This window comes from Coregonus clupeaformis, chromosome 8 (assembly GCF_020615455.1).
Source record: "Coregonus clupeaformis isolate EN_2021a chromosome 8, ASM2061545v1, whole genome shotgun sequence".
Lineage (NCBI taxonomy): Eukaryota > Metazoa > Chordata > Actinopteri > Salmoniformes > Salmonidae > Coregonus > Coregonus clupeaformis.
The window spans coordinates 44039570-44058801 of NC_059199.1; the positions used below are offsets into that span (position 1 = coordinate 44039570).

Here is a 19232-nt window from a genome sequence, read left to right on the forward strand (position 1 = left end):
AGACATAGCACCGAATGCATCGATCCCATGCAAGTCGCTTAGCTAGCTAGCTACTAACAGTATAGTTCCATGATCTGAAAAGGGGAATTTTGATCATATTGCAAACATATTTAGTTATGTTGGGCAATCATGGCATCCAACCTGTCACTCTGGTTTTCAACAACACGAAAAACTGTTTTCTTCACCTTCCTTCAAACTTGTTAAAACAGCTCTCTCTTCATGACGTAAGCTATAAACTAACGTTAGCTAGCTAGCTAGCTAACAGCTAGTTAGTGTCGTTGTCTTTTTAGGTGTGTCAAGTAATAACTATGCAAAACTATCAGCAAACTACCGGTAGCTAACTTGTACTTGAAACCAATACATGCCATTTCTTCTGGTCTGATCTGTAGCATGCCATTTCCCCCACGTTTTTTCATGCAATTTGCTATCTTCTGTGTTATAAAGAACCAGGCCCTGGAGCTGTCCTGGGGTCATGATGCCCGTGTGTTCCTCAGCTGGACCAGAAGCAGAAGCCCTGCCAACCAGGAGGACCATAAAGTAGCACTGAGCAGGCAACTGGGAGAGAAGCTTGGACTCAGAGATGGAGAGCAGGTAATGATGTCCCATTCACTAATTACCTTCTTGCCCATTCCCCAAACTCATCATGCCTTTATAACCCCACTTTTCCTGATTGCTAACTCATGTTGCATGGTTTCAGGGCTTCTTGCGGTCGTGCCAGCAGGTCCTGTCTGTACAGCAGGTGTTTGTGGAGCCACTCTCCTCTGACGACTGGGAAATCCTGGTGAGTACCTATAGAGAGGTCTTTGTACAGTATTGTGCAGTAGGCAAGCTCACCCATCAGAAACAATTAGTACCATATGGTTTTAGTATAGCCTGGGAGTGCTGCCTGTGGGTTTCTTCTTCATTCAACTCCTTTGTCATTGTCATGCAACAGACAGCTACCCAGGCTAGTTTTGATCATTTGCTGTCAGAACAAATTCAACATTGCCGAGCGACTGTCAATATGGTTAGTAAATGTACAGTCTGGAAGGGGCAAACATTTAACCATGTCTTGTCCTCAGGAGCTCCACAGTGCAGTGCTGGAGCAGCAGCTCCTGGATCAGATCAGAGTGGTGTTTCCGGATGCAGTGTTTCCTGTGTGGGTGGACCAGAGAACAGTCATCTACATCAAAATCGGTCAGCGCTGATTTTCACTTTTTACATTTTCTCAACTTCTACCAGCTATGAACTCACCAGCTACTATGTTATGACCAAAGAAACAGTTGATCAGATGAGGCTGGTTGGAAGAGCTATAGGAGGACAAGCTCATTGTAATGTCTGGAATGGAATATATGGAACAGTATCAAACATATGTAAACCACGTTTGACTCCGTTCCATTTACTCCATTCAGGCCATTACAATGAGTCCGTCCTCCTATAGCTCCTCCCACCAGCCTCGTCTGCAGTTGATGTAATACTGTCCTTCATACCCTTCTTCTGCAGCTTCACTCACCCCAACTGTACCGTACGGTCGATTAGAGCAGTTCACAGAGCTGCACGTCTCTCCTAAAATCCGTGCTGGAAGTGAAGACCCCTCCGGCTCTCCTTTCGGATTATCCAATCAGAACCAGCCCTTCCACAGGCAGCCAAACCACTCACACTCCTCCAGGTCCTCTCAGGAGAGCAGCGTTCAGGAGACTGGACTTCCTGTAGAACAATGTCCCAATGCTGCTGCCCTCCAGAGCCCCCAGCAGTGGGACTGGATAGCAGACCTAAAGAGCCTGGTCAGGTACATGCTAACAGGGAACTATGACCCTGTGAGAGAGACTCCCCCCATCCCCCCCATCCCTGCCCTCCTCAGTGACTCAGTGTTCAGAGTGTGCAGAGCACCGCCCGTGTCTCCTGGCCCTCTGAGTGCCACCCATGGGGTTGTCCACATCCTGTCCTGGGGCCAGCAGATGGGAGGTAATATCAATGGAGGCCAGCCAGCTGTGACGTACGGCCTACTGTCCAAGGTGCTCTCTCCCAAGGAGGTGAGAGAGAGGGCTAAGCAGGCCATGGAAAAGAAGAAGAGCGGCGGTGCTGTTGGTGCTCCCCAGCCTGGTGGTGCAGGGGACAGGGAGGAAAAAGAGGATGCCACTGTAGTCAAGGTGGTGTGTCACCATACAGAGGGGCTGAAAGGGAAGCAGGGATCATCTAGAGAGGGAGAGCTCCACAGTGGAAGGGTCTGGGTGAGTACATGTACTTAAGCCATGGTCTAAACTCAAGTTAGGCACAATGTAGGCCTAATCAACTTACCTATTCTCAATCATTCTACCCATGGTTGTTTACAGGTTTGTCTGCCCAAACGTATTTATATTGAGGCTCATATGTATTCATGCCTCATACAGTTATTGTTTTTCTCAGATCCCACAATCCCTGGAAACTAGTCTTAATATCAACCCACACTCATCAGTGAGAATCAAGCCAATCAAGTCAACTCCTAAAGTAGCCACCAGTATCCACCTGCAGCCTTTACAACCACTGGTGAGTAACATTTATTTTTACATTATGTTATATCTCCAGAGCTTCGACATATTGGTACATTTGGTATACGTTATTCTATGGATTCTACTGTTCTGTTCAGCCTAATCTTGTACTTTCTGTGTTGCTGTTTGACCCCTGCCCTGATGTCCTCCTAGCCTGCAGCAGAGAGTGAGGTGGAGATTCAGACTGCCTTCCTGGGTTGGCTGCACACCCAGAGCCACGAACCACTAGCCTGTCTGACCGGCCGCTCCAACACCATCCTCTTACCTGCCACTGAAGGTATACATAGGTTGCATCACAAATAGCACCCTGTTCCCTTTATAGTGCACTATAAAAATCAAATCCAAGTTTATTGGTCACGGACACACTTTAGAAGATTTTATAGCGGCAGCAGTGCAATTTTTGTGTTACTAGCTCCTAACAGTGCAGTAAAATGTCAAACAAGTACAGTGCCTTCAGAAAGTATTCACACCCCTTGACTTTTTCCACAATTTGTAGTGTTATAGTATGAATTTAAGTGATTTAATTGAGATTTTGTGTCACTGATCTACACACAATACCCCATAAAAAAATATATCCCTTTGAGCATGGTGAAGTTATTAATTAGGCTTTGGATGGTGTATCACTACAAAGATACAGGCGGCCTTCCTAACTCAGTTGCCGGAGAGGAAGGAAACTGCTCAGGGATTTCACCATGAGGCCAATGGTGATTTTAAAACGGTTACACAGTTTAATGGTTGTGATATGAGAACTGAGGATGGATCAACAACATTAGGTTAGTATTATGGAGTAACTACAAATCACAGAGTGAAAAAAAGGAAGCCTGTACAGAATAAAAATATTCAAAAACATGCATCCTGTTTCAATCAAGGCACTTCAGTAATACTGCAAAAAATGTGGCAAAGAAATTAACTTTTTGTCCTGAATACAAAGCGTTATGTTTGGGGCAAATTCAACACAGAGTCCCACTCTTCATATTTTCAAGCATGGTCGTGGCTGCATCATGTTATGGGTATGCTTGCCATCGGCAAGGACTAGGGAGTTTTGTAGGATAAAAAGAAACAATACAGCTACAGTGAGGGAAAAAAGTATTTGATCCCCTGCTGATTTTGTACGTTTGCCCACTGACAAAGAAATGATCAGTCTATAATTTTAATGGTAGGTTTATTTGAACAGTGAGAGACAGAATAACATCAAAGAAAACCAGAAAAATGCATGTCAAAAATGTTAGAAATTGATTTGCATTTTAATGAAGTATTTGACCCCTCTGCAAAACATGATTTAGTACTTGGTGGCAAAACCCTTGTTGGCAATCACAGAGGTCAGATGTTTCTTGTAGTTGGCCACCAGGTTTGCACACATCTCAGGAGGGATTTTGTCCCACTCCTCTTTGCAGATCTTCTCCAAGTCATTAAGGTTTCAAGGCTGACGTTTGGCAACTCGAACCTTCAGCTCCCTCCACAGATTTTCTGTGGGATTAACGTCTGGAGACTGGCTAGGCCACTCCAGGACCTTAATGTGCTTCTTCTTGAGCCACTCCTTTGTTGCCTTGGCCGTCTGTTTTGGGTCATTGTCATGCTGGAATACCCATCCACGACCCATTTTCAATGCCCTGGCTGAGGGAAGGAGGTTCTCACCCAAGATTTGACGGTACATGGCCCCGTCCATCGTCCCTTTGATGTGGTGAAGTTGTCCTGTCCCCTTAGCAGAAAAACACCCCCAAAGCATAATGTTTCCACCTCCATGTTTGACGGTGGGGATGGTGTTCTTGGGATCATAGGCAGCATTCCTCCTCCTCCAAACACGGCGAGTTGAGTTGATGCCGAAGAGCTCGATTTTGGTCTCATCTGACCACAACACTTTCACCCAGTTCTCCTCTGAATCATTCAGATGTTCATTGGCAAACTTCAGACGGCCCTGTATATGTGCTTTCTTGAGCAGGGGGACCTTGCGGGCGCTGCAGGATTTCAGTCCTTCACGGCGTAGTGTGTTACCAATTGTTTTCTTGGTGACTATGGTCCCAGCTGCCTTGAGATCATTGACAAGATCCTCCCGTGTAGTTCTGGGCTGATTCCTCACCGTTCTCATGATCATTGCAACTCCACGAGGTGAGATCTTGCATGGAGCCCCAGGCCAAGGGAGATTGACAGTTATTTTGTGTTTCTTCCATTTGCAAATAATCGCACTAACTGTTGTCACCTTCTCACCAAGCTGCTTGGCGATGGTCTTGTAGCCCATTCCAGCCTTGTGTAGATCTACAATCTTGTCCCTGACATCCTTGGAGAGCTCTTTGGTCTTGGCCATGGTGGAGAGTTTGGAATCTGATTGATTGATTGCTTCTGTGGACAGGTGTCTTTTATACAGGTAACAAGCTGAGATTAGGAGCACTCCCTTTAAGAGTGTGCTCCTAATCTCAGCTCTTTACCTGTATTAAAGACACCTGGGAGCCAGAAATCTTTCTGATTGAGAGGGGTCAAATACTTATTTCCCTCATTAAAATGCAAATCAATTTATAACATTTTTGACATGCGTTTTTCTGGATTTTGTTGTTGTTATTCTGTCTCTCACTGCTCAAATAAACCTACCATTAAAATTATAGACTGATCATTTCTTTGTCAGTGGGCAAACGTACAAAATCAGCAGAGGATCAAATACTTTTTTCCCTCACTGTATAAGCACACGCAAAATCCTAGAGGAAAACCTGGTTCAGTCTGCTTTTCAACAGACACGTGGAGACAAATTCACCTTTCATCAGGACAATAACCTAAAACACAAGGCCAAATCTACACTGGAGTTGCTTACCACGACAACATTGAATGTTCCTAAGTGGCGTAGTTAAAGTTTTGACTTAAATCGGCTTGAAAATCTACGCAAGACTTGAAAATGGCTGTCTAGCAATGATCATCAATCAACTTGACAGAGCTTGAAGAATTTTAAAGAATAATGGGCAAATATTGTACAATCCAGGTGTGCAAAGCTCTTAGAGACTTACCCAAAAAGACTCACAGCTGTAATAGCCGCGAAAGGAGCTTCTACAAAGTATTGACTCAGGGATGTGAATACTTATGTAAATTAGATTTCTGTATTTCATTCTCAATATATTTCTAAAACATGTTTTCACTATCAAGGGGTATGAATACTTTCTGAAGGCACTGTACACAAATATCAAGAAATGTCAGAGGGAATATAGGGTAAAGGGTGGCATTGGGGATGCAGCCATAAAGTCACTCTCTGTGATTGTTGGCAGCAGGTTATTCAATCTCACCCAAAGTGTATGGAGTGCATTGTAAATGTAATACAATCTTGATCTTCCTTCAGGCAAGGTGGAGTTTGCCATGACTGTGTTGACGTCGGAACCTGAGTCGGAGAGTAAAGCACCTGACCAGTTGTTTCTGTTGGCTCCAAGTGTGATACAGAAAACAGACATACAGGTACTAGTGACACGTTTTGCTAACTCAGACTTCATACACTGAGTGTACAAAACATTAAGAATACCTTCCTAATATTGAGTTGTCCACCCCACCCCCACACCCCTTTGCCATCAGAACAGCCTCAATTAGTCAGGGCATGGATGCTACAAGGTGTCCAAAGCGCTCCACAGGGATGCTAGCCCATGTTAACTCCAATGCTTCCCACAGTTGTGTCAAATTGGCTGGATGTCCTTTGGGTAGTGGAACTTTCTTGATACACACAGGAAACTGTTGAGCATGAAAAATCCAGCAGTGTTGCAGTTCTTGACACAGACCGGTGCGCCTGGCACCTACTACCATACCCCGTTCAAAGGCACATAAATCTTTTGTATGTGTGCCCTCTGAATGGCACACATACACAAACCATGTCTCAATTGTCTCAAGGCATACAAATCTTTCTTTAACCTGTCTTCTCCCCTTCATCTACACTGATTGAAGTGGATTTAACAAGTGACATCAATAAGGGATCATAGCTTTCACCTGGATTCACTGGGTCAGTCTTTCATGAAAAGAGCAGGTGTTCTTAATGTTTTGTACACTCAGTTATGTACATTCATATCAACGCATTAACGTCCATGACTGACCCTCTTCTCATGATGTCTAGGTTGTTAGGGAACCTGTAACCGTGCCTACTGTGAAAGCCATGGGTAGTACCCTTAATCAAGATCTACCCTCTCTCAGCAGTCTTGGGTAAGCCGTCAGATTCATTACAGAACACACCGTAACCTGTTGAAGTGATAGCTGTGTGAACCAAATGGATATTCTATTAAACATCTCACAAACTGTCTAGAATGAATGTAGTAGTTAGTTGACATGTTAAACACCTATCCAGGCATTAGGAGATCTGGCATGCATCTGCAATGTAGTCAGCCTGGAACGCGGCCAAAGTGTACCACTGCCCTGCCTCTGCCATGATGTGACCTGTGTTCTCCTCTTGTGCTGTCCCCAGTGGTGTGGAGGAGCTAAGCAGCACAGGGTTTGACTTCGTCTCCCACAGCCTGATGGTACGGCCTCTCTCCTGGGAGCTGGTGTCCACCGGCCGGGGCCTCCGGGGCGGGGCCCTGCTCATCACAGGGGCCAAGGTAACCTCTAACCTCATCAAGTAATCCGGTCAATCGTTCCCAGAAATCAGCAGGACTGATTCTGACATGAATGTCCAAGTTAGATCACATTGAGTTAAAACAGTTTTATCTTGATATGAAGGGCTAATATGTAGGTTAAAACAAATACCACTGCCAGCTATAGTGACGCACTAAATCGGATCGTGGACTGTGAGCATTGGTTACTGTCCGGTGTGTGTTTTGTATTCCCTCACAGGGAAGTGGGAAGACTGCTCTTTCCAGAGCTCTGTGTAGAAAAACTATGGAGGACCTGGATGCTCATGTGGAGGTGGTTGACTGCAAAAAGCTGAAAGGTGGGAGTTGGACCTTTCACTTATTGTTTCTGTGGTGACTTGTTTATTTTTGACCATGATGATACAATGTTGTATAATGTTCTGCAGGGAAGAGAGCAGAGACCGTGAGGCAGATGTTGGAGGAGGTTTTTGAACAGGCGGTGTGGAGACAGCCCTCTGTGGTCCTGCTGGATGACCTGGATCATGTGACGGGGGCGCCAACCTCACCGGAACATGAACACGGACCAGAGGCTCTCCTAAGGCTGCACATTGCCCAGAGTATGATACTACACAACTCTGTGTGTGTCCATATCCGCGTACGCGTCCGTGTGTGTTTCTTGTTCATAGACATGTCTAATATCTGTGTGTGTCGTGACCCCTCCCTGTGTGTTGTCCAGGTCTAAGGGCCATTGTAGATGACGTGGTGGTGCGCTCCAGCCTTGTCTCTCTGGTCATCAGCAGTCACAGTGAACACTCCCTCCACCCGTCACTCAGGGAGGTGCAGGGCTCCCACTTCCTCCAGGGCTTCATACACATCCAGCCTCCTGATCAGGTAACTGGGGTAGGGTCAAGTTGCCCCTCGGCACTGATCTTGGGTCAGTTTAGCATTTCTCCCACTAATGGTTCAGGTTAGAATTGGGGGAGAAGAAGCTGATCCTAGATCTGAGAACCACATCCATTTATCCAGTCTGACTTTGCGCTGGTTGCCAATGCTCTGAAATATCAATTTTGTCTTACCAGCAAAGTAGCAAGAAGTAACTGTATGAATATTTATTGGACTTGATAGTGTCTTTGTTGCTACATGTAGCTTTCTTTCTGTCTTTCTTTATAATAATGTGTATTACATAGTTATCTGTCTGTTTGTGACTGTGGAATATTTTGTACAAAGGCATTATCTTCACCTTTGTGATAATAATTATGCCAGACAGTTAATGTGGGACTACTGTAAGCATAGTCTTTTTTATCTTTAACTCTGCATTGTTGGAAAAGGACCCGTAAGGAAGCATTTCTCTGTTAGTCTACACCTTTGTTTACGAAGAATGGGACAAATAACATTTAATTAGATTTGATCTGTATTGTGACTGTGTTGTCTGTCTGTCAGGCCCAGAGAGGAGAGATACTGCGCTGTCTGATCCTCAGTAAGACTGCTGTATCCAAGGAGACACTACACACGCTCGACCTGGGGGACATTGCCAAGGAGACAGAGGGCTACCTGCCCCGTGACCTGGCCCTGCTGCTAGAGAGAGCCATCCATGCCAACGCCCTACACAGGGCACGCAGCACCCAGGGTTAGTACCCTATCTATCCCACTCCACCAAAAAACATCCTACTAGCTTTTGGCCCATATATAAAATAATGTTCTATCTCTATGTTTGTGGCATCCTTGCAGATTCCTAAAAATGACCTGGAATTAGTAAACAAATTAGTAAATGAAGGCTATAGATATTTCAGTCACACCAAGACCATAACACACATCTCCCAACTTCAATCACAAACCACTAAGACAAAAATAACATCACATGATTATCACATGGCTATCACATGATTATCACATGGCTATCACATGATTATCACATGGCTATCACATGATTATCACATGGTTATGACATGCAATGACTACAGTAATAGAGTAGTGTACTTGGTTGTCCATTGAAATGAGAATCAGTCCATATGCTGTCTATATTGTGACATTGTATACTCTGTCTGTGTCCTCTCCTCGTCCCAGGGGTGTGTCTGTCGTGGAGGGATTTTGTGCAGGCTCTGAAGGGCTTCACCCCTCCCTCTCTGTGGGGGGCTCAGCTGCAGAGCCCCAGCGGTGCAGGCCTTGAGAGGGTAGGGGGGCTGCATCACGTACGCCAGCTACTCATGGACACCATCCTGCTACCGGCCAAGGTGAATCTCACTAGCCAGGTCCCAGATCTGTTTGTGCTGTCTTGCCAACTCCTATGGTGAGCGTGACAATGACCTGGGACCAGGTCAGCACAAATCTCACAGGTAGAGAGACAAGGAAGACTATCTGAAAAACCAGGTCGTTATTGTACCAGATAAATGGTTCTCAATTACTTACCCAGGTTATACAGTACAGGTTGGATTAATAAATAAATTGGTGCTGCTGTAGAACTTTGTCTGAGTTTTGGTGGAGCTGTTCTTCTATAGAAGCTGATATGAGGTACTCGGTTTGTTATTGGATAGTCACCCATCTCCCACTCATGTCAGTCTTCTCTGTACGTTCCAGTATCCGGTGCTCTTCTCCAGCCTTCCCATCCGGCAGCGCTCAGGACTTCTGCTGTACGGCGCTCCAGGCACTGGGAAAACCCTGCTGGCTGGTGCCGTGGCCAAGGAGAGCGGGATGAACTTCATCAGTATCAAGGTGGGTTTGAAATGTACCAGGGCCTGTCTCAAATCACACACTATCCCTATATAGTGCATTACTTTTGATCAGGGAACATAGGGGTCTGGTCAAAAGTAGTGCACTATGTAGGAAATAGGGTACCATTTGGGTTTCTGTATAAGCACTTTGTGACATCTGCTGATATAAAAAGGGCTTTATAAATACATTTGATTGATTGAAGTAAGTGTTAACACTGGGAACTTGTTATTGTTGCATGGTCTCGTATGAGTGTTTTTAAAAACTGTTTTCAGGGTCCTGAACTCCTCAGCAAGTACATTGGAGCCAGTGAGCAGGCTGTCAGAGATGTCTTTCACAGGTGTGTGCACTCTGCTACACAACACTGTAACCATGGCTACAAACTGCTGGTGTTGTGTTAACCCATGCCTCCGTGTGTGTTTCTGTTTCTCTGCAGAGCCCAGGCTGCTAAACCCTGCATCCTGTTCTTTGATGAGTTTGACTCCTTGGCCCCCAGGAGGGGTCACGACAACACAGGGGTCACTGACCGGGTGGTCAACCAGCTACTGACCCAACTGGATGGGGTGGAAGGACTACAGGGTACGGAGAGAAAAGGGGGGGGGGGGCACCTAGAACAGACACTGCTGTCATACAGTGAGGGAAAAAAGTATTTGATCCCCTGCTGATTTTGTACGTTTGCCCACTGACAAAGACATGATCAGTCTATAATTTTAATGGTAGGTTTATTTGAACAGTGAGAGACAGAATAACAACAAAAAAATCCAGAAAAACGCATGTCAAAAATGTTAGAAATTGATTTGCATTTTAATGAGGGAAATAAGTATTTGACCCCTCTGCAAAACATGACTTGGTGGCAAAACGCTTGTTGGCAATCACAGAGGTCAGACGTTTCTTGTAGTTGGCCACCAGGTTTGCACACATCTCAGGAGGGATTTTGTTCCACTCCTCTTTGCAGATCTTCTCCAAGTCATTAAGGTTTCGAGGCTGACGTTTGGCAACTCGAACCTTCAGCTCCCTCCACAGATTTTCTATGGGATTAAGGTCTGGAGACTGGCTAGGCCACTCCAGGACCTTAATGTGCTTCTTCTTGAGCCACTCCTTTGTTTTGGGTCATTGTCATGCTGGAATACCCATCCACGACCCATTTTCAATGCCCTGGCTGAGGGAAGGAGGTTCTTACCCAAGATTTGACGGTACATGGCCCCGTCCATCGTCCCTTTGATGCGGTGAAGTTGTCCTGTCCCCTTAGCAGAAAAACACCCCCAAAGCATAATGTTTCAACCTCCATGTTTGATGGTGGGGATGGTGTTATTGGGGTCATAGGCAGCATTCCTCCTCCTCCAAACACGGCGAGTTGAGTTGATGCCAAAGAGCTCGATTTTGGTCTCATCTGACCACAACACTTTCATCTAGTTCTCCTCTGAATCACTCTGTTCATTGGCAAACTTCAGACGGGCCTGTATATGTGCTTTCTTGAGCAGGGGGACCTTGCGGGCGCTGCAGGATTTCAGTCCTTCACGGCGTAGTGTGTTACCAATTGTTTTCTTGGTGACTATGGTCCCAGCTGCCTTGAGATCATTGACAAGATCCTCCCGTGTAGTTCTGGGCTGATTCCTCACCGTTCTCATGATCATTGCAACTCCACGAGGTGAGATCTTGCATGGAGCCCCAGGCAGAGGGAGATTGACAGTTATTTTGTGTTTCTTCCATTTGCGAATAATCGCACCAACTGTTGTCACCTTCTCACCAAGCTGCCTGGCGATGGTCTTGTAGCCCATTCCAGCCTTGTGTAGGTCTACAATCTAGTCCTTGATATCCTTGGAGAGCTCTTTGGTCTTGGCCATGGTGGAGAGTTTGGAATCTGATTGATTGATTGCTTCTGTGGACAGGTGTATTTTATACAGATAACAAGCTGAGATTAGGAGCACTCCCTTTAAGAGTGTGCTCCTAATCTCAGCTCGTTACCTGTATAAAAGACACCTGGGAGCCAGAAATCTTTCTGATTGAGAGGGGGTCAAATACTTATTTCCCTCATTAAAATGCAAATCAATTTATAACATTTTTGACATGCGTTTTTCTGGATTTTTTTGTTATTCTGTCTCTCACTGTTCAAATAAACCTACCATTAAAATTATAGACTGATCATTTCTTTGTCAGTGGGCAAATTTACAAAATCAGCAGGGGATCAAATACTTTTTTCCCTCACTGTATGTTTAACATACATTTCATTAGGCTTTGCTTAGTCGGCTTGATTTAGTTTTATGATATTTAGACAAATGAACAACAGTACAGTCATTTTACCAGCACTATCATTTTAGTGAGTAAGATTCCTTTTGCTAAGCGGATTGCTTGTCTTATGTTTCCCTCTCTTTCTGTGTGTGTGTGCGTGTATGCGCGCACGTCCAGGTGTGTATGTCCTGGCTGCCACTAGTCGTCCAGACCTGATAGACCCTGCCCTGCTGAGGCCTGGCCGCCTGGACAAGTCCCTCTACTGTCCCCCTCCTGACCAGGTCTGGACCACATTCAGTCCTATATAGTCTCTACTGTCCCCCTCCTGACCAGGTCTGGACCACACTCAGTCCTATATAGTCTCTACTGTCCCCCTCCTGACCAGGTCTGGACCACACTCAGTCCTATATAGTCTCTACTGTCCCCCTCCTGACCAGGTCTGGACCACACTCAGTCCTATATAGTCTCTACTGCCCCGCTCCTGACCAGGTCTGGACCACACTCAGTCCTATATAGTCTCTACTGCCCCGCTCCTGACCAGGTCTGGACCGCACTCAGTCCTATATAGGGCCAATAAGGCTCTTGTCAAAACGAGTGCAATATGTTGGGAATAGGGTGTCATTTGGGACGCAACCTTTTGAATGATTGTGATGGAGGAAACCAGTTCATCTTAGTATGAAAATGAGTGATAATTTGACACCCTGTGACCTATCTAATTGTTCCAGTGTTTCTCAGAGGTCAAAAGAATATAAAGTCCAGGGCTGTTCTAGCTATGTTATATATATATATATATATATAACCCAATGGTCTTGTGTCCCTCCCAGGAGGCGCGTGTAGAGATCCTAAGGGCTCTAAGCCACTCGGTTCCCCTGGCTGACGATGTGGACCTGGAGCAGATGGCCGGGGCCACAGACACGTTCACTGGCGCTGACCTGAAGGCCCTGCTGTACAACGCCCAGCTAGAGGCCATCCACAGCAGCCTGGGGCCCAGCCTGCTGCACGTAAGTCATCCTACCGCCAGGGGGCGCTGTGGGTCTGATGGTAGAGATACACTACAGCAATGTATGATATTCAGTCACCTATTGGGTCTAATACCATAGCTTCAGTAGAGGGGACTATGGGTTTAATAGTAGAACTACATGGATTTATATGTCATTAACAGGGTAATAGTTTTAATGAATGGTAGAGCTAAATGGATCTTTAAAAGTAACCAACCGAAAAATCTGCTGGGCTCCCTGTGAAGGACCAATGATCTTATAAGTTTTCTGGCAGCAGAGGCTGATGGGAAGAGCTATAGGAGGACGGGCTCATTGTAATGGCTGGAATGGAATTAATGGGATGGAGTCAAACATGGTTTCCATATGTTTGATACCGTTCCATTAATTCAATTCCAGCCATTACAATGAGCCCGTACTCCTATACAGTGCATTCAGAAAGTATTCAGACCTCTTGACTTTTTCCACATTTTGTTACGTTACAGCCTTATTCTAAAATTGATTAAATAAACATTTTTCCTGATCAATCTACACACAATACCCCATAATGACAAATCGAAAACAGGTTTAGACATTTTTGCAAATTTATAAAAATAAAGAAACGTATACCTTTTTACATAAGTATTCAGACCCTTTGATATCAGACTCGAAATTGAGCTTAGGTACATCCTGTTTCCATTGATCATCCTTGAGATGTTTCTACAACTTGATTGGATACCACCTGTGGTAAATTCAATTGATTGGACATGATTTGGAAAGGCACACATCTGTCTACACTACCGGTCAAAAGTTTTAGAACACCTACTCATTCAAGGGTTTTTCTGTATTTTTACTATTTTCTACATTGTAGATTAATAGTGAAGACATCAAAACTATGAAATAACACATATGGAATCATGTAGTAACCAAAAAGAGTGTTAAACAAATCAAAATATATTTTATATTTGAGATTCTTCAAATAGCCACCCTTTGCCTTGATGACAGCTTTGCACACTCTTGGCATTCTCTCAACCAGCTTCATGAGGTAGTCACCTGGAATCCATTTCAATTAACAGGTGTGGCTTCTTAAAAGTTAATGTGTGGAATTTATTTCCTTCTTAATGCGTTTGAGCCAATCAGTTTTGTTGTGACAAGGTAGGGGGGTATACAGAAGATAGCCCTATTTCGTAAAAGACCAAGTCCATATTATGGAAAGAACAGCTCAAATAAGCAAAGAGAAACGACAGTCCATCATTACTTTAAGAACTTTGAACGTTTCTTCAAGTGCAGTCGCAAAAACCATCAAGCGCTATGATGAAACTGGCTCTCATGAGGACCGCCACAGAAATGGAAGACCCAGAGTTACCTCTGCTGCAAAGGATACGTTCATTAGAGTTGCCAGCCTCAGAAATTGCAGCCCAAATAAATGCTTTACGGAGTTTAGGTAACAGACACATCTCAACATCAACTGTTCAGAGGAGACTGTGTGAATCAGGCCTTCATGGTCAAATTTCTGCAAAGAAACCACTACTAAAGGACACCAATAAGAAGAAAAGACTTGCTTGGGCCAAGAAACACGAGCAATGGACATTACACCGGTGGAAATGTGTCCTTTGGTCTGGAGTCCAAATTGAAGATTTTTGGTTCCAACCACCGTGTCTTTGTGAGACGCGGTGTGGGTGAACGGATGATCTCTGCATGTGTATTTCCCACCGTAAAGCATGGAGGAGGAGGTGTTATGGTGCTTTGCTGGTGACACTGTCTGTGATTTATTTAGAATTCGAGGCACACTTAACCAGCATGGCTACCACAGCATTCTGCAGCGATACGCCATCCCATCTGGTTTGGGCTTGGTGGGACTATCATTTGTTTTTCAACAGGACAATGACCCAACACACCTCCAGGCTGTGTAAAGGCTATTTGACCAAGAAGGAGAGTGATGGAGTGCTGCATCAGATGACCTGCCCTCCACAATCCCCCGACCTAAACCAAATTGAGATGGTTTGGGATGAGTCGGACCGCAGAGTGAAGGAAAAGCAGCCAACAAGTGCTCAGCATATGTGGGAACTCCTTCAAGACTGTTGGAAAAGCATTCCAGGTGAAGCTGGTTGAGAGAATGCCAAGAGTGTGCAAAGCTGTCATCAAGGCAAAGGGTGGCTATTTGAAGAATCTCAAATATAAAATATATTTGGTTACTACATGATTCCATATGTGTTATTTCATAGTTTTGATGTCTTCACTATTATTCTATAATGTAGAAAATAGGAAAAATAAAGAAAAACCCTTGAATGAGTAGGTGTTCTAAAACTTTTGACCAGTAGTGTATATAAGGTCCCACAGTTGACAGTGCATGTCAGAGTAAAAACCAAGCCATGAGGTCGAAGGAATTGTCCGTAGAGCTCCGAGACAGGATTGTGTCGAGGCATAGATCTGGGGTAAATAGCGGTGCAGCAACGCTCCCCATCCAACCTGGCAGAGCTTGAGAGGATCAGCAGAGAAGAATGGGAGAAACTCCCCAAACAAAGTGGCCTCCATCATTCTTAAATGGAAGAAGTTTGGAACCACCAAGACTCTTCCTATAGCTGGCTGCCCGGCCAAACTGAGCAATCGGGGGAGAAGGGCCTTGGTCAGGGAGGTGACCAAGAACCCGATGGTCACTGACAGACCTCCAGAGTTCCACTGTGGAGATGGGAGAACCTTTGTTGTGGAGATTCTAATCAATAAGGAGGAGCGACAAGGTCAGTCACCAATCAGGATATCACTTTATTCAAAACGTATTAATAGGGTAGCAAGTGAGGCTGGTCAACCCAACACTCGAGTGTTGGGCCGAGAGCTCTCCTCCCTCTCTCCCTCCAGGACCAGTAAACCTCTCCTCCCTCTCTCCCTCCAGGACCAGTAAACCTCTCCTCACTCTCTCCCTCCAGGACCAGTAAACTTTCCAGGACCAGTAAACCTTTTCAGAAAAATTCTGTAAAGCCCAATAGTAGGACCAGTAAACCTCTCCTCTCTATCCCTCCAGGACCTGGGCTCGGGTTCGGACAGCGACATAAGCCTGTCCTCCATGATCTTTCTGAACCACAGCAGTGGGTCTGATGACTCGGCGGGGGAAGGGGAGAGAGGGAGCGGGCTGGACCACTCCATGGTGCTGCTGGACCTCAGTGACGTCCCCCCTGAGGACCCCCGTGGTAACCTCTGGAGGCTGTACTTCGGCAGCTCCTATGAGTCCGAGCTGGGCAACCCTTCCCCCTCAGGACTGGTGAGATGATGATGATGATGATGACCATCTGCATCCCAAACAGCACCTTGTTCTCTATGTAGTGAACTACCTTTGACCAGGGCCCTATGGGCCCATAGGGTACTGGTCAAAAGTAGTGCACGATATTGGGAATAGGGTGCCATTTGGAACACAGACATGTAGTCCCATGTAGATGATCAATGGATGGTCATACTATCAAACTATCTAAGCAACTTCTTGCTAAAAACAAGGGTTAGGATAAGGGTTAGGGTTAGTGGATAGTTTGTTGAAATGTTGTTGACAGTTATTGAACATCTACAAACGATCTACAAATTTACTTGGGACTATCCAAATAAAGTGTTACCCCTTGTAGGCCTATAAGTTATTAGCAACATTAGCTAATCTTTTTAAATGACATTCACTCCTTTATCTGCAGAGTTCTGTCTAAAGCTGTTTTGTCCTCACCCCCCCCCCTCTCTGTCTGTCCCCGTAGAACTCCCAGGGTATCTCGGGGCCCAACTCTAATGACCTGACCGGTGCGTCTGTCAGAGACTGCTCCCACCCCCCGGCCTATATGTCCTCTCTACAGGACGGCTACGAGGAGCTCAGCCATGAGCAGCTAGAACGCCTCCGACTGGAAATCAGCAACATCAAGAGCAACTACAGACGAGCAACTGTCAGTTCTTTATCTAGAATAGTAACTCTGTTAATAAAGCACTTTTCATACATTTCTCTCAAAGCACTAGTAACTGTAGAAGGTGTTTCCTTTCTGTTTGTCTGTCTGTGCAGGAGGACAGTGTCCCAGTCCAGGGTGGCCCCAGCAGGCCAGGTCTGCTCCTGTGTCAGGCCCACCTCACCTCAGCCCTGGCTGCCACCAGAGCCTCCCTCAGCAAGCAGGACTGGAGGAGGTACACAGACCTGTGAGTAGTGCTACAGTAAATCTTTGCTTTCCATAAAAATGTCAATACTTTGAGCAAATATTTGATCAATTTCTCAGGAAATCAACACACCAAATATACGCAGACCCACGAGCCACTGCGGCCCCTCATGATGAGTTCCGGTTTTTGTGGCCCCCACCCCCATCAAAGTTGCCCATCCCTGGTCTAAAGCATTTTTCTTTCCAACCTTGTTGTTTCTGTCTTATCAGGTATGAGTCCTTTGGAGCTTTGGGAGAAGGAAAGTCTCAGAGCACAGTGACGTTCAAACCCGGCCAAAGAGTAACCCTCGCTTAACGACACGTATGTCTCTACAGTATCTGTTCAATTTGGCCTGCTAATTGAATGGTAGTTTTGTTGTAATTTAGCCATCATTGATTTATTTATTCGTAATGTATCTTCTACATAATCGGAATCCCATGCACAAGTATGCATTTAAATGTAAATATGATTGTACACTATTGTATGATACGGACATATTGACATTTGATGATTGTAATGATGTTTCCAACTAAATTATCATGGAAAAACATGTAAATCTGTACAATGTATCACAATAAATTAAACAATTTATATCATTGTATGATATTACTTCATTTTTTTTGTATTTCATTTATCATGTTTATTTTCTGACGTTACAACTACAGTACTGTATAAGTGTTATACCACTAATACAGTGGCACATGTTTTCCTGTTAGCAACCAGTAGATCAGGGATCCCCAATTTCGTATATTTTTTATTGAGCTGCTGGTCGGGGGGCCGGAACATAGTTATAATGTGTACACTGCAAATTGACCGCAAGAAGCCCAAACAGATATAGTATTTGACAAAAACAGAATCATTTCAAACCTTGATGACATTGGGATATGATCACATATGCATGGGAATACTTGAACAGATTTCCTCAATTAAAATCACTTAGCGGAGTTCCTGGTGATTTTAGTCATTTATGTCCAAATAAAATCACTCTGGGGCCGCCTATTGGGGAACCCTGCACTAGATGGCGAAAACGATGCTACTCTATCGAGCCGTTTATACCTTGTACCTTTATGTGGTTTTCGTCATCCGATCAAGATACAATAACTATTACATTTACATTTTACATTTTAGTCATTTAGCAGACGCTTTTATCCAGAGCGAACTATCTGATGAAGATCGATCACGTCTACACAATAGCCCCATTTTATACCTGGTGCTAACGTGTCCTGATCATCAATCAATCAAATGTATTTATAAAGCCCTTTTTACATCGGCAGATGTCAGTCACAAAGTACTTATACAGAAACCCAGCGTAAAACCCCAAACAGCAAGCAATGCAGATGTAGAAGCATGGTGGCTAGGAAAAACTCCCTAGAAAGGAACCAGGCTCTGAGGGGTCGCCAGTCCTCTTCTGGATGTGCTGGTAGAGATAAGAGCACCTGGCCATTAAGGCTAGATCATTCTTCAAGATGTTCATAGATGACCAGCAGGGTCAAATAAAAATCACAGCACCTCAGGAGTAAATGTCAATTGGCTTTTCATAGCTGAGCATTCAGAGGTTGAGACAGCAGGTGCGGTAGAGAAAGAGAGGGGGTCAAAACAGCAGGTGCGGGATAAGGTAGCAGGTCCAGTGAACAGGTCAGGGTTTCATAGCCGCAGGCAGAACAGCAGAAACTGGATCAGCAGCACGACCAGGTGGACTGGGGACAGGGACAGCCAGGAATCGCCTGGCCAGGTAGTCCTGAGGCATGGTCCAAGGGCTCAGGTCCTCCGGGAGAGAGAGAGAGATTGGAGAATTAGATGGAGCATACTTAAGATCACACAGGACACCAGTTAAGACATGAGACACGGGGGACACTGTGGCCATGTCCGACGATACCCCTAGACAGGGCCAACCGGGCAGGATATACAGTGCATTCGTAAAGTATTCAGACCACTTGACTTTTTCCACATTTTGTCACAGCCTTATTCTAAAATTGATTAAATTATTTTTTTTCCTCATCAATCTACTCACCAATACCCCATAATGAAATGTTTGCAAATGTATTAAAAATAAACTGATATTACATTTACATAAGTATTCAGACACTTTGCTATAAGATTCGAAATTGAGCTCAGGTGCATCCTGTTTCCATTGATCATCC

The 19232-nt window shown here is 44.9% G+C and overlaps 1 protein-coding gene across 1 annotated transcript; it reads left to right on the forward strand.

Annotated features, from left to right (window-relative positions):
• Nucleotides 1-10: 10 nt before the first annotated feature.
• On the forward strand, nt 11-17705 carry pex1 (peroxisomal biogenesis factor 1). The gene is made up of 24 exons (XM_041883492.2): nt 11-224; nt 445-591; nt 698-781; nt 1062-1176; nt 1483-2210; nt 2386-2505; nt 2661-2784; nt 5824-5936; nt 6580-6665; nt 6925-7057; nt 7293-7389; nt 7477-7647; nt 7767-7921; nt 8471-8657; nt 9095-9261; nt 9605-9739; nt 10012-10076; nt 10173-10315; nt 12143-12246; nt 12790-12966; nt 15959-16195; nt 16668-16850; nt 16964-17094; nt 17322-17705. Exons 1-24 carry the CDS (start codon nt 117-119, stop codon nt 17404-17406), a joined length of 3795 nt encoding a protein of 1264 aa, XP_041739426.1. The 5' UTR covers nt 11-116; the 3' UTR covers nt 17407-17705.
• The last annotated feature ends 1527 nt before the right edge of the window (nt 17706-19232 follow it).

Coding starts and splice junctions, on each gene's coding strand:
- pex1 (XM_041883492.2), top strand. CDS start 117: ATGTTGGGCAATCATGGCATCCAACCTGTCACTCTGGTTTTCAACAAC. Junction 782..1,061: donor CTGACGACTGGGAAATCCTG/GTGAGTACCTAT, acceptor TCTTGTCCTCAG/GAGCTCCACAGTGCAGTGCT. Junction 2,785..5,823: donor CCTCTTACCTGCCACTGAAG/GTATACATAGGT, acceptor ATCTTCCTTCAG/GCAAGGTGGAGTTTGCCATG.